Source organism: Cydia pomonella, chromosome 22 (genome assembly GCF_033807575.1).
Source record: "Cydia pomonella isolate Wapato2018A chromosome 22, ilCydPomo1, whole genome shotgun sequence".
Taxonomy (NCBI): Eukaryota; Metazoa; Arthropoda; class Insecta; order Lepidoptera; family Tortricidae; genus Cydia; species Cydia pomonella.
Window position 1 is genome coordinate 5,020,441 of NC_084724.1, and position 27,081 is coordinate 5,047,521.

General features: G+C 39.5%; 1 protein-coding gene across 1 annotated transcript; it reads left to right on the forward strand.

The window, feature by feature from the left end:
* The first annotated feature begins 47 nt into the window (after nt 1-47).
* On the forward strand, nt 48-27,013 carry LOC133530347 (glucose-6-phosphate isomerase). The gene is made up of 12 exons (XM_061868254.1): nt 48-281; nt 1,783-1,922; nt 3,304-3,472; nt 7,348-7,456; nt 9,507-9,671; nt 11,023-11,135; nt 12,218-12,344; nt 13,922-14,016; nt 16,471-16,629; nt 17,010-17,142; nt 17,354-17,495; nt 25,465-27,013. Exons 1-12 carry the CDS (start codon nt 64-66, stop codon nt 25,653-25,655), a joined length of 1,761 nt encoding a protein of 586 aa, XP_061724238.1. The 5' UTR covers nt 48-63; the 3' UTR covers nt 25,656-27,013.
* Nucleotides 27,014-27,081: the final 68 nt, after the last annotated feature.

The window sequence follows — 27,081 nt, forward strand, 5'->3', positions numbered from 1 at the left end:
CAAAATTTCTTTGCATAGAAAATAGCAGAATCGAAACGCAATTAACCTTCATACGTCATTGACATGTCAACACGACTTTCGTTATCACTGATAGGACAACAGTTTCGGCCGCGCCGCTCTCTGAACACCCGTGTACTTTCTCTTGCCACCATGGAACCGAAAATTAGCCTCAAAGATGACCCGGCGTATCAGACTCTACAAAGTTTCTACTGTTTGAACCATGATAAAATTAATATTCAACAACTATTCCAACAGGACCCACAGCGGTTTGAAAAATTCAGGTAAATTCATGTTATTTAATTATAAAAGTTAGGTAAGGACTCATGCATAATTAGCCCTGAATGTCCTTGACATAATATTTGTTTTTTGAACATCCTTTTGTTTAACCTTCATACTTATGTAAAGTTGTATAACAGCAATTAGAAAAGCTATATTCTTATACAACTTTAGATATAAGTTCCTTCAACTTCGAAGGTCATAGCTTTCAACTCAATGACAAGCTTTTCGTACCTCAAAATTGACCTTCGTTGCCCTCAATGAAACTGAATTGCTTAAATGGCTAAACATGGTGCAATGTACTTTGTACTGGACTTTTTGAAGTCTATTCTATAACATGTCAATTTCAGTTTAAATTGAAACTCGTAAAGTTTTATTTTAATATATTTCTTTATGATTTATAAGCTATAGTAAACTAAAAAACATATTTATTCATAGGTACATATCACAGTCATATGTTGTTGATAATGGAAATAATTTTATATTAAGTGGAAAATACATTTAATAAATAATTTAATGACCTTATGATTTGAGGGAATATTTCAATTCCATACATGTACAGTTAATTGATTAGTAATGTATGGACAGGTAGTGGCATTATGGACAGAGAGGGCAATGGAGTTGCCTAGGTTTATTTTATGATTGAATGCATAACAATTAAATGATTGTTCTCTCTAAAACATAAGCTTCTTATTCAAATAGTGCCAGTGCTTTTGGAATGTAAATATTGTTTTTTTTTTTTAAATATACTATTTGTCAATTTAATAACCAACATATAACAACTACTAATATAATAAACAGTTGTCTAAATTGACAAAGTCACATTATATTTGCATATCTATAATTTTAGAAGCTTTTAGTCAGTAATTAATTATTTAGTTATTTAGCCTAGTAATACAAAGGTATTACAAAGAATCCCATTGTTGGGCAAAGCCATCTTATTCCAATTCCGTTTGTCAGTAGCCTGTCTGTTCCATGTTAATCCCGAGAAGTCAGCCAGCTCGTCACACCATCGGGTCCTCGGTCATTTCTGCATGAGCTCTCGCAATATTTCTTGAGTCCAGGACGTGGCTTTCTGGGTCCATCTGTTGTTATTGTATCTTATTATGTGCCCTGCCCACTCCCATTTGAGCTTTTTTAGTCCGTAATGCAGTATGGTTACTAAGTATTTTGATTAGAATGTAGATCATACGAAATAGAATATCACATGTAACATAACATTTCCGACATATGTACCTAGTCCTAAATTGACCGGGATTTGGACTGTGATTACCTTAAGTCTAAGTCTAACGAAACTAACCTGGAATCATTCAAAACTGTTAAATGGACCTAGTATTGGATTTTATCAGTAATGTCATATAAATTTTTTAATTTACTCATTCAATCATAAAATGTTTGTGGATAATGACTATTTTCTTCTCTGTTAGATTGCCACCATATGTCCGTACGCTATTGATGAGTTAAGCTAAATAAGTATACATAATATGACCATATGATTATTACCAGTCTCCGCCTGCCCACACCCAACGATGGTGAGATCCTGCTTGACTACTCTAAGAACCGAGTGGACAACGCTGTCATGGCGCTCCTCCTGAACCTGGCCCGCACCCGCGGCGTGGAGAAGGCTCGAGATGCTATGTTTGCAGGTACACCATTCATCATAGTTATTTCCTGGTTAAATCCGAAAGGAGCCCAGAGGGCCTACCGCGAACCACGTTCGACGTGTTGCCTCCCTGTCACGTACGAATTCACAAGTGCGACAGAGAGGGAACACGTCGAACATGGTTCGCGGTAGGTCCTCAGGGCTTACTGGTTTTTACGACAGCAACTGCCTTTTTGGTTAAAGCCCAGTAAGTTTGTGTCCTTCTCTTACTTTCACTGAGTGTTAAGGGTGAGCGAGATGCAAGTGCGTGCCCGGGAGCGTGAGAAAAAAAAGTTATCGATATTTTCCCTCAAATATTTTCCTAATTTATTTTTTCAAATATTGCCGATTTTAGAAGCAATTTTCATAATTTTTTGTGCATATGTTACGAATTTTTAAAATGCATTTTAGATTTTTTCATGATTTTTTTCTATCGGAAGTCATAAACTCAGGATTCGAAGCGATACAGTCCCTCGAGAACATCCCCAAGATTGTTAATTAAATTTATGGCAGCGGTATTGTCATTCAAAAAAAGTGCTACGACTTTTTTAGTCTGCGATTTCTGAATGTTGATATTTGACAAGGCATTGATTTTCTGGGTAACCAGATGTAGGTAACTAATATTAATATAAATTAAAGTAATAAAAAACCTAACAATTTTTTACCAAACAAATCAAAGAACCATTTTGACAGACAAGACTTCTGTTAAAAACGATTCATCAACAGAACAATTTATAATATTAAAGATTAAACTAAAAAAAAATGGAAATCAAATAAATGAACGTAGGTAATAGCTTGCGTCGTGCAGACGTGATATCGCGTCCGAAATTATATCAAAATTTAATTGTTAATTTAAGAAGTCAAGGTAATTTTCTTGTTGACATATTTGGACGTTAGGGGTCATCCATTAATTACGTCTAAGGTTTAGGGGGTGGGAGGGGATCAATAAGTTGTGACATGTTGTGTCAAGGGAGAGGGGGAAGTTACAAACTTTGTGATATCACTTTAACTTCATCTGTAATCGAAATTTGTTTAGATTTTTTTGTATTCGCTGTACAGTTAAATAACAAGTTTTTACAATTATAAATTGTTTTTATTCGTTTAATTTTTTCATAATCGGTTTAGTGTCATAAAATTTCTTATTTATTTAATCTTTAGTGCACAATACATGAAGGTACAAATGGCGGACTTAATACCTTAAGGCATAAAATTTCTTATATTGGTATTATTAAAATACTTAATAGGAATTGCTGATGTTATTGTTTTTTTTTTACAAATATGTGACGTCACATCACGGGGGAGGGGGCTTGCTACCAAATGTGACCAGGTGTGGCAAGCAGGGGGAAGGGGCTCTGACCTAAAACTGAAGAAATTCTTATTTTCAGGCGAAAAGATCAACTTCACCGAAAACCGTGCAGTACTTCACATCGCCCTTCGTAACCGCAAGAACAGGCAAATCTTAGTAGACGGAGCCGATGTCACGCCAGACGTCAACGCAGTTTTGGCGCATATGAAGGAGTTCTCTGGACAAGTGATCAGTGGGCAGTGGAAGGGGTAAGTTAAGTTACGGACGGACGCTAATGGAGTTACCAAATTTCACGGTAGATGTCGCCGTTCTGTCGGCTGCATCGCGCTATCAAGATTTTGCGACAGGTCCTTATTGGGTTAAGTGAAGAGTTTGATGATTGTACAGCAAGAAAGTGCAGTACAGTACAGACAACAAATTGCATGTAGCTGATGTCAAACGTACATATGAGGGACTCTCTGACTAATCATCCGTGAACAGTAGAAGGGCTAAGAAACTGTCAACACGTCGGTGGCTAACAAGCTATAATCATGTAAGCGGTCATTGTAGCCTATGGACGCATGCAACTGCAGGGGTATTACATGCGCGCAAACCTCGCCATGGAGCTCATTCCACCCGGGGAGCGTCCGCGGGAGGAAATTTCTCTTAAACCGCACTGTGTGAACACCCTGCCGACGGCGAGCAGTGCGTTGCTGGAAAGCGGCCGTTGGCATCATGTCAAACCATTCTTCAGAGGACAGCCCATTGTACAAGCGGTAGAACACACCCAAGGACGCAAAGTCTCTCCTTAGACTTAAAGGTTCAATGTCGCTTGTGAGTTTGGGATCGTCGACGATTCATACAGCGCGCGTTTGGACTGAATCGAAGGGTTGACCTGGTATCCAGGCTTCCCAAATCGGACAGCAGTACTCCATATGTGGTCTGATAATATATGGTGAATTAGAATTTCGATACCTATATGTGCAGTGCAGCTAAGTGTCAAAATAGACTCGACCCATTTTAGTTGACGGTGCCGATGTCACGCCAGACACGTCATTGCAGTCTTGGCACATATGAATTTTGTGGACAGATTGACAGTGGTATGGACGCTGTACAGCGTGTATTTTTGATACGACCGCATTACCAAAGGGTAGTTACTAGTTAGTTTTAATTAACACACTTTCATAGGTTTTATAAAAAACAGACGACTATAATTTGTCCATCCATTGTGCAACATATTTTGACTTAATGTGCACGGAATGAAAACGATAGACAAGCGTTACTAATTGCCCTTAAGGTAAATAGATTGGATATAGGTGCTTTTCAGAGCATCTTAGCTGTACCGACATCAGAAGAGGCTAAAAATATATTTTTATATGTACTAGATTATTTTAAAAGGTAAACGTCCCATAACTAGACGTGTAAGAATACTAGAATAAGGTACGATGGGGCTGGCATAATCATGTAACTCCCTAAAGTGTAACTCATGTGTATGTGTAAGTGTACTCATGTAAGTCCCTAAATAATAATCAGGAAATTTTTTTTTGTCCATATTAAATAATTCAGCAAGCAATGTATAAATACTTTGTTTTAACTCAAAACGTCGCATTTACTGACGCTATAGGGAGCGTGCATGAACTGTAGGAGGCAGCACAGGAGCCGTCAGATTTTTGGCGCGAGGCGTAAATGTGATGTTTTTTGTTCCGATGCAGCCCACAAGATGGCAGAACTTACTATTCACAAGAAAACACGTGACGTGTATGTACATGTGCATGTTTATGGTTCCGATTCAGGCCACAAGATGGCAGACCCTCCAACGCGCACGGTCCCTATGTCACAACTGACTATAGCTATGATGTTGTACAAAATACATTGCTGCTCGAAAAAAATTCAAAAATTAATTATGCTCTGGTAGTTAAGACTTAATTAAAATAATGTTACAGAATCGTTTTATAGCACTAACCCTACGTCTAGTTTAAGTTTTCGGTTATATCAACAATATATATACAGGATGATTCAGGAGACGTGAGCAGGATCAAGCCTGCATATTCAGTAAATTATCAGCAACTGTTTCGTACCAGTATTTGTGAGATTAACGTTAATTTAATTTTTACTGTTCAAAAAAAAGAGTTTTATTTTATTTACGATATTTACGGTCACCCTCTTTGTTTTATCCATAATAAGTGACAAATTGAATGTCATCGGAGTGTGGTTACTTTTATAAAATCATATCTCACTCAAGTGTGACATTTTATTTTCTTCATAATCAAACTGCTGTCATAACGGTTAAAGAGGTTTTATCTTTGTTAATTAAGTGTTGTAGGGTGTCCATGATTGTAGATAATCAAATTTGTCCTTAACAAAAAGTTAAATAACAGTTAAAAAGCGTGATTGTTTTACTTAAATATGATGGTGAACGATTCATTAGCATTTACTGATTGTTTAGGCTTAGTCCAGCTCACGTCTCATGAATCACCCTGTATAGTGAACTGTATAGTGAACGAAGCTGATGTAAATATCATACGTACAGTTGCCATCAGATATATCGAAGCGGCCGATGTGTTCAAAAATATCTGAACAAGGACTTTAACGTCCTGATAATAGAGACATTGTTCAAATATTTGTGAACATCTTGGCCGCACCGATATATCTGATGGCGACTGTTTTAGTAACACCTATAGCGATTTTTATAGTAACTTGTGTAGACTAACGAACAAGTTGAGAAAAAAATCGTGAAGCTTGCTCGACTCAAGTGAATCTTTCCGTCACTTATGGAGGCGCTTAAAGGTTTTAGTCGAGCGCCTCGACTGCCCGCTCACTAAATACTCATCTGAAGCATTACAACCGCGGGTGGCCCCTAGTGTAATGCCTGAGTGGACGCACGAGTTGTGCGTGCAGCGGGGCGGAGCGTGAGGCGTGCATGTTAAACAAATTCAAAGCAGCCTTAGTGCACGCTACTCACATCACTTGTGAGCCCGACGCTACGCTGCACGCCCCACCGGACGCTCCGCTACGAGTGGACTGGAAATCTGTCGATACCCTCCGTCAGGGGGGTATGAGGGGCCGCTACCGCCTTTCGGCTGCGGCGGCTGTCGCGGGTCGCTTCCCCACCGACCGGTGGGGTGGTCAAATGGCCGTCATTTGGGGGACGGTGTGTGTGGCTGGTGTGGGCCAGCTCTTCGCTACCGATCGTTATCCAACCCCACGACCCCTAACCTGGCGATACCGTTTGAGCGGGGCCAGGTTTCGGGGCCGCGGTGAAGCCGACCGGTAGCTTAGCTGGCGTGAGCGGCGTGCTGGTGTAAACGCTTCGAGTGTCCACTAAGGCCTTACACTTAGCCTGGTCAAGTAAATACTGGATGGGGATATTAGTTATTGGCAGAACGAAATAAAACTACTTGCGCTTCAGCTACAACTGACCCTAAATTTCTTTTCCTTTTATGTAGTAAACTTTAGGTATTGGTATTTACTAACTCAGTTTTCAATCCTGTATTTTTATTTTGTAAATAACACCACTATAGATCGTGGCATTCACGAAGACGCGTGCCTTGACTCGTATTGTCATGTTATTAGAGGTTACATTTGATGTGGTTGACACGACTATATGGATCGCAAATGGTCTAAAATAAAAGAAGAGATAGAAATAAATAATAAATCTTAAAGGCCGGCAACGCACTTACAACCCCTCTGGTGTTGCAGGTGTCCATGGGCGGCGGTAATCGGTTACCATCAGGTGATCCGCCTGCTCGTTTGCCTCCTCTATCATAAAAAAAATCGTTTTTTAAAGGCACCGTTCCACATTAAAAAACATTGCTAATTCAGTTTTAAATTGTTATTCATTTTTAATTAACCTAAGGACCTGTTTCACAATGTCCAAGTAAAGTCCTGAATAAGCTACTTGCCACTTATCTGACGAATAGAGTCATCGTTGGCGTTTCACAATCTTCAAATAAGCTTATATAACTGGTAGATAAAGTGCTAAGTTTTGTAGGAAATTTAATCTGGCAGTTAATTTGTTTGTCAATTAGCTATCCAATACTTTACTTGGACATTATGAAACAAGTCCTAAGTATAGATAAATTCTTAGAGCTGTACATTTTCGCCAGTTTTCGCGACCTACTTATATGAATATATTGTTTAACAGGTACACCGGCAAAGCGATCACCGACGTGGTCAACATTGGCATCGGCGGCTCAGACCTCGGCCCTTTGATGGTCACCGAAGCCCTGAAGCCCTACGCCAACCATCTTAAGGTTAGTATCATCAGAAAATAATTTTATAGTCTTATAGTAAATGGCCACTCTGCACGCCGCTCTGGCAAGGCGATTACCGACGTGGCCAACATTCACCGTCACCGAAGCCATACACCAACCATGTTAAGGTTCATAATGAATGCTTCAAATACTTATAAAATTGGTCTCGGCAAATATCACGTCTCGGACCCGGGTACGTCCTTAAACTACGTCCAAAAGAGAGGTATGGGCATTGTGAATGTCATCTCGCTTTGTGTGGTAGGGCACAGCACAGCGGATGTCATTCCAGATCTAGAGCAGAGCACAACTGGGGAAGTACCTCCACCTTACAGAAAACAGCAGCCAAATAACACTAGACCCTACTCATAGTGTTGTGTTCCTGCCGGTGAGTAAGGTTGCCAGAGCTCAACGAGGGTGGGTGGGTTTAGTCTCGGACCCGGGTACGTCCTTAAACTACGTCCAAAAGAGAGGTATGGGCATTGTGAATGTCATCTCGCTTTGTGTGGTAGGGCACAGCACAGCGGATGTCATTCCAGATCTAGAGCAGAGCACAACTGGGGAAGTACCTCCACCTTACAGAAAACAGCAGCCAAATAACACTAGACCCTACTCATAGTGTTGTGTTCCTGCCGGTGAGTAAGGTTGCCAGAGCTCAACGAGGGTGGGTGGGTTTAGGGTCGGCAACGCGCATGTAACTCCTCTAGAGTCGCAGGCGTACATAGGCTACGGAGACTGCTTACCATCAGGCGGGCCGTATGCTTGTTTGCCACGGACGTAGTATAAAAAAAAAGTCTTTTTTTCTGGTAAAAAATTGTGTAATTGTAAAGTAAAATTATATTAAAACATGTTTCTAGATTAAACTATGGCGAATTTGTCGCAACCCTCCAAATACTATCAAATAAAACAATACAAATTGTGTTTTTGAAATAAATGCATCTCATTTTTTACTCAAAATATAAATTTTGAAAGATCTCACTCCTATTTATTTAGTTAATTGACCGAAGCGTTAGTGAAGGTCTCCGCTTTGACTCGAGGAATCTGTTTTTGTATGTCCGAATGTTCTCTGCAGATCGCATTTCTCAATCGATTCTCGCGAAATTTTGTGAGCAGGTTCAAGATAGAATTTTACCGTCGTTAAATTTTTTGAAAATGATAGAAATTGGCATAAAGGACTTAAGTGCCATTAGAGTCTATGGCACTTAAGATCATTGTGAGTAAGCTGTGATAATGACTCAACGAAATAAGTATTTTTTTATTTTATGTGTCATCCACGATGATGCGCAGATTTGTTGAATCTAACCTTTAATTATATGACAGTACGAGTCACGAGATAAATAAATATTATAGGACATTATTACACAAATTGACTAAGTCCCACAGTAAGCTCAATAAGGCTTGTGTTGAGGGTACTTAGACAGCGATATATATAATATATAAATATTTATAAATACTTAAATACATAGAAAACACCCATGACTCAGGAACAAATATCCATGCTCATCACACGAATAAATGCCCTTACCAGGATTTGAACCCGGGACCATCAGCTTCGTAGGCAGGGTCACTACCCACTAGGCCAAACCGGTGGTCATCATTTATATAATGTATATTATCATTTCTTTATTAATTTTATTTTCTTTTCCTTTTGTAAGAATTCGATATGTTTTCTGAAAGAGCTACGTATTTGTATAATTTGATGTACATATATATTTCCTAATCAAATTTCTATAAAGAAAAGTGTATGATTTCTATAGTAATCTAAATTGTATTTTTTTCTTATTGCATGTTAATTATAAGATTATTCTTGCCGGTCCATATTGGGATACCCTCCTCCAATTGACGGGGGATTTAAATCTTCTCGTATCAGAGGTGTAGGGTTAGAGCCGGTGTAGCTTTATATGACGTTCATAAGCGCATTGTAATATGCCTACTTGAATAATAAACTATCTTTATCAAGGCACGCGTGTTCGTGAAACGATCTATATCAATCTTATCGCGAGGTCTACAACTCACAGAGCCACTTAGTTATTAAAACACTTTCTTCCACCAGGTCCACTTCGTATCCAACATCGACGGCACCCACCTGGCCGAGGTGCTGAAGCGCCTCGACCCCGAAACGGCGCTCTTCATCGTTGCCTCCAAGACCTTCACCACGCAGGAGACCATCACCAACGCCACCTCCGCTAAGAACTGGTTCCTTGAAGCTGCCAAGGATGTAAGTTTACCTAATTCTACATTTAACGAATGTTTTTCAAGGTAAGGTCAATGTAGGTAAGACTGTCTATAAGCAAATTGAATTTGAAATAGAGGTGGATTGTCAAAGAAAACTTTGTAGCCACAGTAAATTTACTGCCATCTTTCAACACATGATTAGAACGCCATTTGACTTTGATCCTTATTCCTCCGCTGATATGTGTTAAATTTTGTTAAATATCAAAAAACGGCGCCATCTTACCGGGCATCGGCTAAAGGTTTTGGCGTCATCGCTCGAAACGATACCTTTGATCTATTAGATGGCGCCACTTTTAGATGTTTAACAAATTTAACACGTATCAGTGAAAGAATAAGAATCAAAGTCAAATAGCGTTCTAAAAGTTTTAATCATGTGTCGAAAGATGGCAGTAAATTTACTGTGGCTACAAAGTTTTCTTTGACAATCAACATCTATTTCAAATTCTCTTTACTATACGGGAAGACGGTCTTTATTGCATTTCACATGTACCCAAACCTACGGTGCCCAAACGTGGTCGCTCACCGAGAGTCAGAAGTCCAAGTTGAAGGTTTGCCAGCAATCAATGGAGCTAGCTATAATTAAATACTTATGTATACTAACATTAGCTTTAAGATAATAAGTTTTTGGCAAAAAAAACATTTTTGGTACAAGCTTTTATCGCTGACTGCAATTTTTTTTCTACGGGCAACTAATATTCATAGAGACAATTCTAAAAACCCCAAATACCATTAGGTAGTGTTGTTTTACATAGAGTTCCTATTCCCAACTCTTATCTCCATCATCAGATCAGCTCGATGGTACCATAATATTGCATTGTCACCTGATTTACATATGTATGCAAATTTTCAGCTTCATCGGAAACCGGAAAATGGGTGAAAGATTTGACCCGTACATACATAGGTACATTGCAAGTTAAATAAAAGCTTGTAATAAGTTTTTGGCAAAAATTTCATTTTTGGTACAAGCATTATCGCTGACTGTACTTTTTTTTCCACAGGCAACTAATACTCATCGAGACAATTCTAAAAACCCCAAACACAATTAGGTTGCGTTGTTTTATCACAGAGTTCCTATGGCTACCTCCTGTCTCCATCATCAGATCAGCTTGATGGTACCATAATATTGCATTGTCACCCAACTTACATATGTATGCAAATTTTCAGCTTCATCGGAAAGTGGGAAGTGGGTCAAATTTAACTTGCAAGATTTGTCCCATACATACTAACAGGGCAAATTAAATAAAAGCTTGTAAAAATTGTCGCTAACACAAAATGATCGAAATTGGTCGTGAATAAATGAATTTATTTATTTAAAACAAATAATTTGTCGACAGCCGTCAGCAGTGGCGAAGCACTTCGTGGCTCTGTCCACGAACGGCGAGAAAGTCACCGCCTTCGGCATCGACCCTAAGAACATGTTCGGATTCTGGGACTGGGTCGGCGGCAGGTAAGAAAAAAACTATTAAAATACAGATTACAAATGGTTACAACTGCCAAGAACCCAAAAAAACTGTAGTCTATGGTTTATGTTTGCACAGAAAACTAAAAAAAGAGAAGAAGCGAAATAAGCCGCTATCTATGAGAACCGTTGTCGGCAAAACGCACACTTCTACAAACACAATGCTTTCTGAGAGATGATTGGCCATATTGTCTTATTTCAAAATAGTTTATGAGCCCTTGTCTGTTACGATAATTTGAACATTATAGCTAAGGTAATACTGTCGAAATTACATTACGCGTTTTACTTTTAATATACTGCCATCTGGCGGCAAGTAGCCGAGCTACAGATACTGAAGTTCGCCCACTCTACAACAGATGCCGCAACTAGCGTCTATGCTTTATCTCTTCTACACTTCTTCTTCCTCGCGTTGTCCCGGCATTTTGCCACGGCTCATGGGAGCCTGGGGTCCGCTTGACAACTAATCCCAAGATTTGGCGTAGGCACTAGTTTTTACGAAAGCGACTGCCATCTGCCCTTCCAACCCAGAGGGTAAATTAGGCCTTGTTGGGATTAGTCCGGTTTCCTCACGATGTTTTCCTTCACCGAAAAGCGACTGGTAAATATCAAATGATATTTCGTACATAAGTTCCGAAAAACTCATTGGTACGAGCCGGGGTTTGAACCCGCGACCTCCGGATTGCAAGTCGCACGCTCTTACCGCTAGGCCACCAGCGCTTCTCTCCTACACTTGTACCCTACAACACCATTCGGAAGAATGACGTCCGCACTAATTTGTAGAAAATACCGGTTACCTATCTCATCTCCGAAAATTTAAATTCGATTATTAAAACCCTGAAATTTTTATTTCACCGAACGTGTTTTTCCCAAAAACCGATGAATTTTTAAAAGGGTCACGAATCTAACCTAATAACTCAATGGCTTCTACAGGATGCCTTTTTCAAAAGGTTTAAAAAAAAAACGCGTTCGGTTAAACGTCCATGTATCGGTTCGGTATATCGGGAAAACATATTTCGAAGTAACATGTTAGTCATGTTACCGAAAATACCCTATAATTATAATGAATTCAGGTACTCACTGTGGTCCGCGATCGGCCTGTCCATCTCGCTGTACGTCGGCTACGACAACTTCGAGCAGCTACTAGACGGGGCGAGCTACATGGACGACCATTTCACTACCGCGCCGTTGGATAAGAACGTGAGTTGCGTTGTGTGGATCAAGTTTTAGGGTTCCGTACCCGAAGGGTAAAACGGGACCCTATTATTAAGACTCCGCTGTCCGTCCGTCCGTCACCAGGCTGTATTTCATGAACTGTGATAGACAGTTGAAATTTTCACAGATGATGTATTTCTGTTGCCGCTATAACAACAAATACTGAAAAACAGAATAATATAAATAATTAAGGGGCCTCCCATACAACAAACGATTTTTTTTGCCGTTTCTTTAAATAATGGTACGGAACCCTTCGTGCGCGAGTCCCACTCGCACTTGGCCGGTTTTTTTTTGTTTACCTTGCCTTACGTTTGCCTCACAGTTTCAAATCTTATACTTTTCAACGAGTAATTCTTGTATGTAATATACCATGTGTTTGTCTACGTATAGTGGAGACGTTAACCACGTATAGTAAGATTAATTTTATCGACAAATCACCCCCCATACCTATGTTTTTTCTCAACCATTTTAAAAATGCACCCTTTCAAAGTTGTATGCTGCCAAACTACTGCACTTTGTTAATGTACCATTATCTGTCCGTTTATCTATCGCACATTTAAAAAATATTAATCATGCGATAGCTAATGAATTAGGGCATACATTTGAAGCATAATTGTCACAGAGGATTGTCCACTAGTACTCGAGAATTATTATACAAAGACAAAAATTGTCTTCAAAAAATTTTTTTTAATTTATCTTTGTTTTCGAAAGCGAGGTCGTTGACCTGTATTTTTTTATTATTAAATGATAGTCCAGGATATCAGCTAAAAGTTGACATCAAAATTATAGCCCTAGTTAAAACATTTCACATGTTACACGAGTCCAAACAAGACCTTCTGTAATGTGCGTCGAACTAAGTTGCTTTAGTTCCAAATGATAATCCGGGCGGCGGGCAATTTTCCTTCAAAACTAAGTTGATTCTCATTACAGAAGATCTTGTTTGGACTCGTGTAACTTGTGTTTTAACTAGGCTCTTTATTATTGTAGTGTTAGTGGACCTTTTAGTGCCATATTGACCAGGTATTGATCTATTGTAGCGGCTCTTTAAAGTTGATTACTAAAGCCCGTTGAATCCAGGAAATTCCAGATTCTTCGGGCCGTAATGCTCTGTACCTCAAGGTTGCAACGTGCTGCCCTAAGTAGTATGGAGTGTGGAATTAAGAGGAGTGGCATCTCTTATGGTAGAACTGTTGCAAAAGTGTCCAGCTGTCAGCTATAAATAATAGTTTCAAATCTCTCCAGAGTAGCGCTAGAGTAGCTAAGACCCTAGGCGTTATTGACGGAGTGAATTGCGCTGTCTATGATTTGATTTTTTGTTCAAGTACTCTAGGTATTGAAGCGCCACCTATTTAAGGTTTTTTGATGACACTTTTTGGTATATGGAGATTCCTTTCCTTACCTCCACCTTCCATACTAAGTAGGTACTTCTTTTTGACACAAAGAAATATTTTGAATGGCGTTTTGACTTCTAAACCTAAACGGTTATTTTTATGAGTTATAATTTATAATTGTTTTGCGATGTCCGAGCTGTGAGTCTGATTATGGAATTATCTGTTGAACAGGCGCCCGTGATTCTGGCGCTGCTGGGTATTTGGTACAGCAACTTCCACGGCGCCGAGACTCACGCCCTCCTGCCCTACGACCAGTATTTACATAGGTAACTAATATTCTCTAAGAACAAATTAAATTACTTTCTATGAAAATATCATATATCAGGTATCAATATCTTTATAAGAAATGACCTGAGTTAACTCGGTTAGGAGGTCGAACCTTAGGGATGACCAGGGGACGCCACAAGCCTTCGGAAATTGATATATACTTGGAAATTTCGACCCAAGCCACCGAGCCCAGGTGGCCGAGCGTTTCAGGCATCTGTCGCGTAAACGGAGGACGTTGGTTCGATGTCAGCCCTGGGCACTGGATGCTTTGGTATTTTTTTCCTTTGTACGTGACATTTATTTCGTATATAACTACTATTCTAATTTGTTTTTACTGATCCCAAAAGTTAGACCTAATTTGGTGAAACTAATGACCACAATTTTGGTACAGAATACACGCCCGTCGGGTGTGATTTTGGTAGTTATATGTCACAATCTACAATGAAGCGATAGGATACTCGTCCTTTAACGAGTATCCTTCACTTTTATAAATAGAACAGGCAACTTCCGTTTTATTGTGGCTATGTATTTTTTTAATTCATTAATTTCATTATGTAATAAAAATGACACGCGTAAAATCGTTAGTGTAAGGCCTGAGTGTTCACTCAGAGCGTTTGGCGTCCGCTCGACGTGTGAGTGCAGCGGGGCGGGGCGTGCGGCGTACATATTAAACAAATGCAAACGTATAGAAGCGGCCGCACTGCACGCTGCTCACAGCGCGTGAGCCCGCCGCCACGCTGCACGCCGCGCCGAGCGTCCACTCAGGCCTTACACTTACGCAGAAGCAATAGAGGTCAGTTTATTCATTACTCGAGCTTACAGTTTTTAATAATGTCTGCAGTTAAGGTGGTTCGATTTTCATACAAAAAATAATCGCTATTTATTAATTAATTACACAATATTATTACATAAATAGTTGCGCATCTATCTACTTTCGAATATTCATTTGCGCTAAATTAATAGAAAAACTTTGTTTCATACAGAAATCATGCAATAATCAACGTTATATTTTTATAAATTTTACTCATGTGTGTGTGACAAATGTCGTGTACAAATACATTGCGGCGTTGCCACTCCATGCATCGGCGCGACGTTGCGATGTTTGACGCGTTTTTAGCTGACTCTGTCGACACTGACACTCAGTGTGACCAGGCCTACGATAATTGTCGTACATGTACGATAATTTGGGCCCCGGTATGACGTAATGTTCCAAAGAGCATTATCGTACACTAAAGTACTATAATTTCAGCCCTTGGATGATGCCACCTTAAAAGTCTAGTAATTTGAAGCAAAATATGACACTTTCTCTCAGAAATAGGCTAAAATTAGTATCTTTTGGGTGTTCGGCTCCTTGGTGTAAGTTTAAAGTTTAAAATGTCACAATTTCCTGTATACCGTTTGAGTCTATCCCAAAAATACACAAACATAAACAGATTTTTTGCGCAATTTAGACGAAAATTGTCTTTTTTTTTATTATTAATTGGAAGTTTAAGCTTATTTTGCAAGACATTTTTAGGGGCTGCCTTTTTGATTGGCGTACGATATTTTTTTCAACGGTACAATAATATTGACACTCAAGTACGATAATTCTCTTCCGCTCACCTGGCAACACTGCTGAAACTTGACAGGACCTGGGGGCCTACCGCGAAAACCTAAATTCGCAAATTGCGGGGATCTTTCTCTTTTACTCTCACTAAGACGTAATTAGAGTGACAGAGAAAAATGCCCGAAATTGACGAATTTCGATTTTCCCGGTAGCCGCCCTGGTGCTTGAGGTACTTGAAAGATATCCTAAAATATCCATACCATTACGTCACATTTTAGTGTGAAAGAAATTTCAATGTAAAACTAAAATTTCAATACAAATTTTCGGGTTTTTTTAGCACGAGGATTGATTATGCTAGTGATTCTGAGTTGGAAGAACCCAAAAATATCATGATGTGTGAGAATCAGATTTTTAATATTTTTATGGAAAACGCTCATATTTCTCATAAAATAATTTATTAATAATAGATACTTGATAATACTGATAACAAAAAAAAAAATAATGAGTCTCGAACCCACATCCTCTTGCATGTATTTCCACGTACATACCACAACGCTATTGAAGCCTACTCACGCTGTGCCAAATTGTCTACTACAAGGATCCCAGTAAGACTGTTTGAATGTGTGAGTGATACTTAGAAATAGAGTCAAGAAACATTCTGTCGACATTAAGGGGTAGTTTTTGTACAATGAAGTGTTCAATGTTTGTTGTAATAGTTCAATATTTATTTAAAGAGTGCGCTAAACATAATTTACAGAATAGAAATACCAAGACTACTCCACAAAAAAATTAAAACTCAAAATTTGCAATTGTGGCGCCATCTAGTGTGGTTTAAGCTTTGGGTAACCTAGTCGAACCACCTTAATACAAGCATCATAATTAAAAACAAAAACTTAATTTTAAATAGATTCGCTGCCTACTTCCAACAAGGCGACATGGAGAGCAACGGAAAATACGTAACTCGGAGCGGACAACAAGTCAACTACTCCACCGGCCCCATCGTGTGGGGAGAACCGGGGACAAATGGGCAGCACGCGTTCTACCAGCTCATACACCAGGGCACTAGGTGAGATACAATAATGAGCCTAATATAGAACCCTGAGGCACTCCTAGAGCACTTGGTATGATATAAAAGTGGTTCTAATATAGAACCCTGCGGCACTCTATTTACTACAATAAATTAACTACTCCACCGGCCCCATCGTGTGGGGAGAACCGGAGACTAGCAGACAGCACGTGTCCTACCAGCTCACACCAGGGGACTAGGTAGGTAAAGTAAAAGATGGGCCTAATATAGAACACTGAGGCACTCCTAGGGCGCTAGGTAAGATATAAAAGTTTTAAATTCATATAAATGCATGTATTAACTAAGAGTTGCACACCACACATAAATAACCAAGTAGGTATGTATATATAATACTATATCCGTTCGGTATGTTTTGTCAGGTTGATCCCGTGTGATTTCATCGCCCCAGCGCAGACCCACAACCCGATCGCCGGCGGGCAGCATCATAAGATCTTGCTGGCAAACTTCTTGGCCCAAACCGAGGCGCTCATGAAGGGCAAAACAGCGGAAGAGGTATATAATTACCTATTCTTAGCCAAAGTTCATATAAATAAAATAAAAAAAACACTAAATACTGAGTTCATAAAACAGTATTTGACATCATGACGTCATCGTCAGTTTTACATCACCAAATTATATTTGCAGAACAAATACAAGGTTTACCTTTAAAAAGATATTATAATTGCTTTATATGTGAAACTTTAATTAATTATCTTGTTCACAGGCTAAGGCAGAGTTAGAGAAGTCCGGGATGGCTCCAGAAGCGGTGGCCAAGATCTTACCCCACAAAGTGTTCAAGGGTAACCGCCCCACCAACTCCATCGTTGTGAAGAAAGTCACGCCCTTCGTTCTCGGAGCTCTCATTGGTGAGTCTAATATTAAACTCCGGCATGGCCCCAGAAGTAGCCAAGATCGTACCCCACAAGGTATTCAAGGGAAACCGCCCTACCAACTCTTGACACACCCTTCATTCTTGGAGCTCTCATTGGTGAGTCTAATACTAAAGCCCGGCAAGGCCCCAGAAGTGGCCAAGATCTTACCCCACAAGATGTTCAAGGGTAACCGCCCCACCAACTCTTCTTGTAGGAAGTCCCGCCCTTCGTGCTCGGAGCTCTCATTGGTAACTCTAATATTAAAGTTAAAATACGATTGTGGGTTAAAGAAACGAACGAAGTGAGAGAGAGAGAGAGAGAGTAATGAGAGAGTTTGAATGTCTAATTATGTGGAGTTCATACACTATTTTATCTACACACATATTATAAAAATTCTATGATTTATTCACTAACCCAAATTACAGTCCACATTGGGGCATCGTTACTCTCTTGGCGGAACTCGCGGATATGTGGTGGTGTCTCCCAAATATCTTTATCGCTCTGTTTAAACGGAACTTTTGCTATAGTTACTTTAAAAACGAAAAAAAAATTATACTTAAAACGAATTAAAAAATAAAACTACGCCAAACGGCGGTAAACGAAAACTTCGTTCGATACAAACTAACATGCGAGATTTGTCAAAATTATATGCAATTGACATTTAATTTCGAACAAAAAGGCATCTCGGCTGATATTAGAATAGATGTCAAAACGAATTGCTTTTTTTTCAGATGTTCGAAATTTAAATGTCATTACCAAATCGATTTTGATGTCTATGACCGTAATATGATAATTGATAAGATTCATATACTAGCCGTGTCTTATCCAACCTCGACATTGGCAGAATCATCAACACCTTGATGGAGGCATAACACGAAAAATTGATTGATGTAACTATGAAGCAATTAGAACATTTTCACAGATAAGAAATTGTTCACTCACTACACTGCACTGCACTTCCTACCTTTTGTAATGAAACACTTCACTTGACAACTTAATACTCATTTATTCCGAAACCAAATTTACCTTATAAGGGGCTGTAGAAAAATCTTAATAGCGTGAAGTAGCCGATAGATCAGCGACATCTACTGTGAAATTGGGCAACTATAAAAACTAAACATACTACATTTAACATTATCGGCCCCCAAGGACGACTTGTCCTTCATAAAGATCCATGTAAATAAAACAAACCAAGAATAGTGAAGTAAACAGCACGTGAAAACATGAATCAATAATAATAAGGTTAAATTACATAGTGAAACTCAAATAGAGCTATTCTTGAAAACTACAACACATTAAACTTCTTAACAGATAGTTAAGGATCCAGAGGTAGAGGGCAAATTTTAGCAATGGGTCTTCGAAAAGTACCATTCTTTAATTTCAACGTAACCACTCGTGTTAAACCATCTCTACCAGGATGCTTATCTATTATACGACCTAACAACCACTTTCCGGGAGGGAGTCTTTCATCCTTGACCAAAACTACTGTTCCAATATCAGGATCAGGATTAGTAACGGTCCATTTATACCGGTTTTGTAGTGTTGTTAAATACTCAGAACTCCAACGAGTCCAAAGCGATTGCAACATCCTTTGGAGCAATTGCCACCGATCCAAACGGGATACTGGCACAGTGGCGAGACTTTCTTCCGGAACAGTGATAGGAGCTTCGCCTATAAGAAAATGTCCCGGTGTAATTGGAGAAGCATCATCAATAGAATTACTGATGGGAGTTAGTGGCCGAGAATTTACACAAGACTCCACTTGAGTCAACAGTGTAGAATACTCTTCGAACGTGAGAAGAGTTTGTCCGATTACACGCTTAAGGTGAGACTTGATCGACTTCACGCCAGCTTCCCAGAGTCCACCAAAATGTGGTGAGCCAGGAGGAATAAAGTGCCATGTAGTTTGGTCATTTGCCAAAATCTCAGATATTTCTCCAACTACTTCTGAGTTCCTATTCCTAAACATGGTGTCAAGCTCTTTAGACGCTCCGATGAAGTTGGTACCACAGTCGCTCCACAGATCACTACAATGACCGCGTCTAGAAGTGAAACGACGAAATGCGGCAATAAAAGCAGCCGTGGACAAGTCACTCACAAGTTCTAAATGAATGGCCTTGGACACGGTGCAAACAAACAAAGCAATGTAGGCTTTACATGTACGTTGACATCTACCTGGGTACAATTTTAACTGGACTGGACCAGCAAAATCCACTCCACTTTTACGGAAGGGCTTATCTGGCGTTACACGACACGCAGGTAACTGACCCATCAATTGATTGATCGGTGTTGCAGACTGTTTGAAACAAGGGATGCATTTATGAACAACTTTCCTAACTAAATTTTTAGCACCGATTATCCAGTATTTGCAACGAATTCCATTCAGAGTCAGTTGAGGACCTCCGTGCAAACAATGAATATGAGCATCATTCACAATCAAAACAGCTAAGTGACATTTCGAGGTTAGAACGACAGGTGACTTTGTATCAAAATTAACATTTGCATTACGTATGCGACCAGTAACTCGAATAATGCCATTTTCGTCTATAAACGGGGCAAGTGGGGTCAAAACATCAGATTTCGGAAGCCTTTGGCCTTTTCTCAGCATTCGTAACTCTTCCTGAAACCAAAACTCCTGAGAGAGTCGAATGCAAACTTTTGTGGCATATCTCAATTCGGTAACTGTAAGATGCTGAGGAAAAGTCTCAGGAACTATCTGATTCATTTTTACATCAATGTGTGCTTTACACAGCTTTACAAATCGCAGTAAGTATGCTGTAACGCGAATCAATTTTGTCAGAGTAGAGTATCTAGCCAAATATGTAAGTCGATCATCACTCTCATTCGATACACCAGCTTGAAGTGCTACTATCTTACTATCATTTCCTTTCGAATTTTCTTTGGCTTCTAGTTGTGTTGTTGGTATGTCGAGAGAAAGTGAGCGACAGTTATCAAAATCATTCTTTTGGTGAAGTACAGTTGGTCCGCGCCACCACAACTCGCAGTCTTTAAACAGATCGGGACGAATGCCACGCGACGCAACGTCTGCAGGGTTTTCTGCCGATTTTATGTGATGCCACCGGCCACTACTTACATTATTAACAATCTCAGTGACTCTATTAGCTACGTACGTTTTCCAAGTGCTAGGGTTTCTTCGAAGCCACGCTAAGACAATCATTGAATCTGTCCACGCAAATACAGATTCTTCGGGCAAACGAAGACTGTGCTGAACATCTTTGAGTAACTTCGAGAGCAATACCGCGCCACACAGTTCCAATCGTGGGACGGAGACTTGTTTTACTGGTGCCACTTTTGTTTTAGCAATGACAAGTGACACGTAGATTCCGTGGGGCGTGATAACTCGCAAGTAAACAACAGCAGCGTAAGCTAAACAAGAGGCATCACTGAACCCGTGAATTTCCACTCTTTCCTTGCCGTCAAATTGTGTGTGAACCCAACGATCTAAATACAAGATTGGCATGTGACAGAGCTGGTCCCTGTAGCTTGACCACTCTGTGGCAAGTTCGAGAGGAAGTTCATCTGTCCAACCAATACCACTCAACCAAAGTTTTTGCAAAAACATTTTTGCAGTGATAATCACAGGCCCTAAAAAACCTAAAGGGTCATATGATTTAGCTATGTCCGACAGTACTGACGTTTTGGTGAAGCGTTCTGTGGGTTCCGAAATATCTACCTTAAGTTCGAAGACATCGTGATGTGAGTTCCATTTGATACCTAAAGCTTTGATGGTATCATCAAGCTTAATCTCGACACTTGGTTGATTAGTTTTTTCCGAATTAGGAATATTCTTCAACACATCAGGACTGTTGGATGCCCATTTATGCACTACAAATTTCCCTTTTGCCATAGCTTGTGTGATACGACTCTGTAACTTAGTAGCTTGTTCCACGTCATTCGCACCAGTGAGTAAGTCATCCATATAAAAGTCATTACTTATAATTTCAACTAAGTCTGGGAATTGCTCTTTTTCGTCTTGTGCAAGCTGCTTCAATGTGCGAATAGCGAGGAACGGAGCACATGACGTACCATATGTCACAGTTAACAAACGTTTCTCGACGATTTCATCTTGTGGAGATGAGCGCCACAGTATGCGCTGATAGTCAACATCTTCTTTAGCGACGAGTATCTGGCGATACATTTGCTTTACGTCAGCAAGCAGACAAATCTTGTGAGTACGCCAACGAACAATGAGATCTCGCAAGTCTTGTAATAGTGATGGTCCAATAAGTAACTCGTCGTTCAGAGATGAGCCATTTGACGGCTGTGCAGTTCCATCAAAGACCACGCGAAGCTTTGTTGTGCTGCTGGATTCTCTTATCACAGCGTGGTGGGGGAGATGGTAGACTTTGTGAGTTGGCTTATGTTGTGGGTCTACATCTTCTAGATGATTCAGCTTCTGATATTGATCGATGAAGTCCGCATAATCCTTCTGAAATTTAGGCTTGTTTGCGAATCTTTTCTCCATGTGCATTAGTCTCTGTAGTGCGATCTGTCGAGAGTCGCCTAAGTTATTTTCGTGATCATCTTTAAAAGGTAATCGTACGACATATCGTCCATCATCTTGTCTATAGTGGGTTTCTTTATAGTGCTCTTCACATTGTTTTTCAAGATGTGTTATCGGTTTCTCATGTGGCTTGTACTCTTCAGTCTCCCAGAATTTGCGTAGGAGTTGATCTACCTCGATGAGTGCGTGGTGAGCTACAATATTGTGAGGTGGCAGATCACTTCGTGATTTAGACGCTCCAGAGACAAACCATCCGAGTTTCGAGTTTTGTGCTATAAGCTTGTCATCGTTATATTTGTGAAGTCCGTCTAGCAAAATAAATGCATAAACCTCGGCGCCCAGTAGAACATCAATAGGTCCCGGCGATTGCATGTGAGGATCCGCTAGTTGCAATTGGGACAGGGCAGGCCATTTTGAGATGTCAAACTCCTTTGAGGGTAACCAACCATTTATCTTCGAGAGTACGTGAGCGTTAACTTGCATTATATAGTGAGTGTCTATCGGTGAGTAAATATCTAAGTTAACGACGTGTCGTGGCAATGACGCTTGATCTTCGAGACCTGTGATATTAGCTGGCTGCAAAGTCTTCTTCAGTCGCAGTAGTTGCACTGCAGACTCCGTAATGAAGGTTCCTTGTGAGCCTTGGTCAATAAGGGCTCTGAGTTGTACGAGAGAACCACTGCTATCTTTCAAGCATATCTGTGCTGTGGCTAATATCACTTGTTTTCCTCTTTGTGAGACCTTCAGACTTGTGAGTTGCTTGGTTTGTGTGTCATCAGGTTCTGTGGGTTTCTCCATAGTGACTGTATTCGCAGTTATACTCTGGTGGTGTAAAAGCGTATGGTGTTTGCGATTACAGGTTCTACATGTTGTGGCTTGTCTACAATTCCGTATGGAATGTCCTTTGACAAGGCAATTGAAGCATAAGTTGTTGTTTCTTACAAATTCTTTGCGTTGATCTATGTTGAGTTGTGCAAATTCCGTGCAGTGGCAGATGTAGTGACTTTTCTTACAATATGTGCATTCCGTATCAACTTCAGCGGTGAAAGATCTCACATTCTTTATTTTAGGTGCAGTAGCTGGTGGTTGAAATGTGGTCTCTTTCTTATCTTTCTTCTGTGTCGCTTCTACCATTTCCATCGCTCTGAATCGTCCCTCTAAGTATGATGTGAGCTTCTTATACGTGGGTAACTCTATAGATGAACCAAGCGATTGCTCCCAAGCTTTGTGAGTTTCACTATCTAACTTGGATACCACAATATGCACGATTATCGAATCCCAAGTAGTTGTATCAATCTGCAAATTTGCTAGACTACTGAGACACTGGTTTGTAGTATCAAGAAGATCCTTGAGGCCTTTAGAGCATTCGTACGTGAGTTTCTTCTGATTGAGCAGGCGATTCAGTATGGTATTAGCTATCACTCTATCATTGCTGTAGCGGCAGACTAAGGCGTTCCAAGCCTTCCCATAATTTGCGGCTGTGAGTTCGAAATGACGGACTACTTGTTCTGCTTCACCCTTCAAGCTTGACCTCAAATAATGATGCTTGTGTATGTCACTCAGACCTGGCTCATTGTGTACCATAGAGATAAACAAATCCTTGAAGTGCATCCATTCTTGGTAATCACCGGAAAATGAAGGGAGGTTTATCGGTGGGAGTTTACTCTTTGTGACAACTTGAGGTTGAGATGCATGAGGCACTTGAGGTGAGGCACCTTCTTGTATTGTGACAGATTCCGTCAGTTCCAATAAACTAGTCTTGAACTCCATATAGAAATCTTCCCTTAGGTCGCGTGGTCCGATCGACTAGTCCGATCAATCGGAATACGAAGTTTTTTTTTTCCTGTTGGCTCGATTGATCGGACTATAAAGACTTAGAAAATCCTGTCAGTCCTACTATCGGTGTAATGGGATTTTAAAAGTTCGTCTAGTTCGATCGATCGAACCACGAGGACGTTTTTTTTCCTGTTGCATCGACTGATCGGACGTAACCGTAGACTAATAATAACCGTAGATAATTCCGCGTCGAAAAGCTAGCCATACACGGACGGTTTTGCCCGTCGGATCAGCCCGCCAGATGTACCGCCAGCGGGCACATCCGTGCGTGTGTGTCGAGAAATATAGATACGGATCTGCCCGCCGGGCACCCGTCCGCAGGCAAATCCGTCGGTGTGTGGTGAGATATAGCCACGGATGTGCCCGATCCGACGGGCAAAACCGTTCGTGTATGGCTAATTAAAGTGAGAAAACACTTTTGAGATGTTGGTAGATTACAAAAGTAACCATGAAAGTACCGGTCGGACAAACAGGAAAAATAAAAATTGTGTGATCGGATTAAGAGGATTTTTCAAGGTCTCGTGGTTCGATCGATCGAACTAGACGAACTTTTAAAATCCCATTACACCGATAGTAGGACTGACAGGATTTTCTAAGTCTTTATAGTCCGATCAATCGAGCCAACAGGAAAAAAAAAACTTCGTATTCCGATTGATCGGACTAGTCGATCGGACCACGCGACCTAAGGGGAAATCTTCAACATCATTATAGAGTGCTTTCAGTTCCTTTTTCTCTTCAACGCTTGCTGAAGACTTAAGAATTTCTCGGTGTTCAGCAAGGAATTGATTCCAGTATTCTTCAAGCGACTCTATCCGTATTTTCAAGTAACTTGCTGTATAACGCGTTGACGAAGTTTTCTTGTGATTAGTGTGAAGTCTTTTAATCTGACTAAAAAGTTCTTCTTGTGATGCTATGTTAGCCATTATTGTTTAAAATTTGCTAAGTTGAATGACAGATTTCAAAGTCTATTTGATTCTAAGTTTATTTTTGAACACAATTTTTCAGTGTTTTTTTAACCGAAATTACGCTAAGTCCAAGAATTCACAAAATCGACTTAAGTCCAAAATTTAAACAAATTATTCTAAGTGTTTTTTCAACGGTTTTTTTCTAAGTCCTAAATTCACTCGAAATTGCACTATGTCTTTTTTCACACGAAATATTCTAAGTGTGTGTTACCGCGAAAATTGACTAAGTCTTTGACACTTCACATTTCCACTGTCACTGTACTCACGATTATCCGGTTCGAAGGACCAATGTTCACTCACTACACTGCACTGCACTTCCTACCTTTTGTAATGAAACACTTCACTTGACAACTTAATACTCATTTATTCCGAAACCAAATTTACCTTATAAGGGGCTGTAGAAAAATCTTAATAGCGTGAAGTAGCCGATAGATCAGCGACATCTACTGTGAAATTGGGCAACTATAAAAACTAAACCAGTGATAGTGATAAATTGTTGTAACAAAACAATTTATCTTAATATTAGCCATTATTTACGGATTTTGAAGGCACCATGGAAGGTTTATGATATGTGTGTTGATAAAAAGTTTTACAATTGTACTAACGGGGCGCTTACTACTTCCTTTTTACCTTCCAGCGATGTATGAACACAAGATCTTCACCCAAGGCGTGATCTGGGACATCAACTCGTTCGACCAGTGGGGCGTGGAGCTCGGCAAGCAGCTGGCCAAGGCCATCGAGCCTGAACTCGCGGACTCCAAGCCCGTCACGTCACATGACGCCTCCACCAACGGGCTCATCAACTTCTTGAAGCAGAACTTCGCTTAGATGTATTTGGCTGAATCAACCTTTTTTTGTCAGCAAAATTTAACCTCCTTTGACTAAAACTGATTTAAAAAATAGGATTTTATGTAATTATTTATTTCTTATTATATAAAAACAGATAAACAAGCTACGTAATGCAATATTTTTTATCATGATTTGATAACTTGTTTAAGAGTGACCCAGGGGACAAAGCTGTCCCACACTTTTGTATGAAAATAAGGGTTTGTCCACTGGGTGACCCAATGTTTTTAATGATCATTTGCGGTATTTTTATTTCTGCCGGATCTTGTATATATATTAAGTATGTTTTTTTCATTTTGACCATGTTGAAACGTACAAAGGTTGAACTAATAATGATTAAGGGCAATTCTTGCGAAAGACAAGAAAAAGTTGATTCGCTCATTTTACTAATTTAGTACGAATTGTACCATATCGAGCCAGACAAATTTTAAGTTCGAAATTGAGGGTAGCTTGAAATTGGGGATTAGAAAGATTAAAAAAATTAACAGTTTTAAAAAATACGAAGAAATACAACATTTATTTTATGATATCAAAGGCTAATGAACAGACGAAACGCCTGATGGTAAGCAATCACCGTTGCCTATGGACACCTTTTCGGCTCTTAAAATTTAGTTTAAAGCAATAGTTACTCTTAATAATCCTAAATATCAGTGTAACGGGATCCGGAATATTGTTTTCTTACTTGATATTCTTTTCAGCAGGTGGCGCTGGCGAGTAAAATTATTGTATGGATCATGCGCTCGTTAAAAAATATTTACACAGTACAATTTATTGACACTAATCAATATAAAAAAATATTAATATATTCTAGCTAATTTTTACCGAGCGTTTCTAATGTTGCCTAAAATAGTTCCATTTTCGGGGTCTACGAAATTGTGTGTTTTTAAAGAACCGCAATTTAAAAAAAAAATAAGAAAAATTGTGCAGCTTATGTAACGTTTATGGTAATACTCGCTATGGAATAAATATGTACTTATAGCTTGTTTATGGTACAAGCAGCAATTATAGTTATTATCTATGCATTCTCGTTTAAGAATAGGTGTTGCATTCAATATTTTGCACTTACTGCCATTTTGCTTTTCCCAAAAAAAACCTAAATATATTTTTGTTTTGAAGCTTTATTTATTTTTGTGAATGTCTTTACTATACTGAATATATTTTTCTGTTTCTTTTATCGCTTCAATGAAGTATTACGTAGTTGCTATTATGTTAAGTATAGCTATTGTGTGTATGACACTTTATATCAGATCTAAATATATTTTATTGTACGAGATATGTAGAATGTCGCTTAGATTGATGTATGTTGATATTTATATTAATAAATCACTGTTTAAGATTTTTATTTGTATTATTATTTAACTGGAAGGGTTATCCATTCAAAATCGAGATAAATGATTTACATATATCC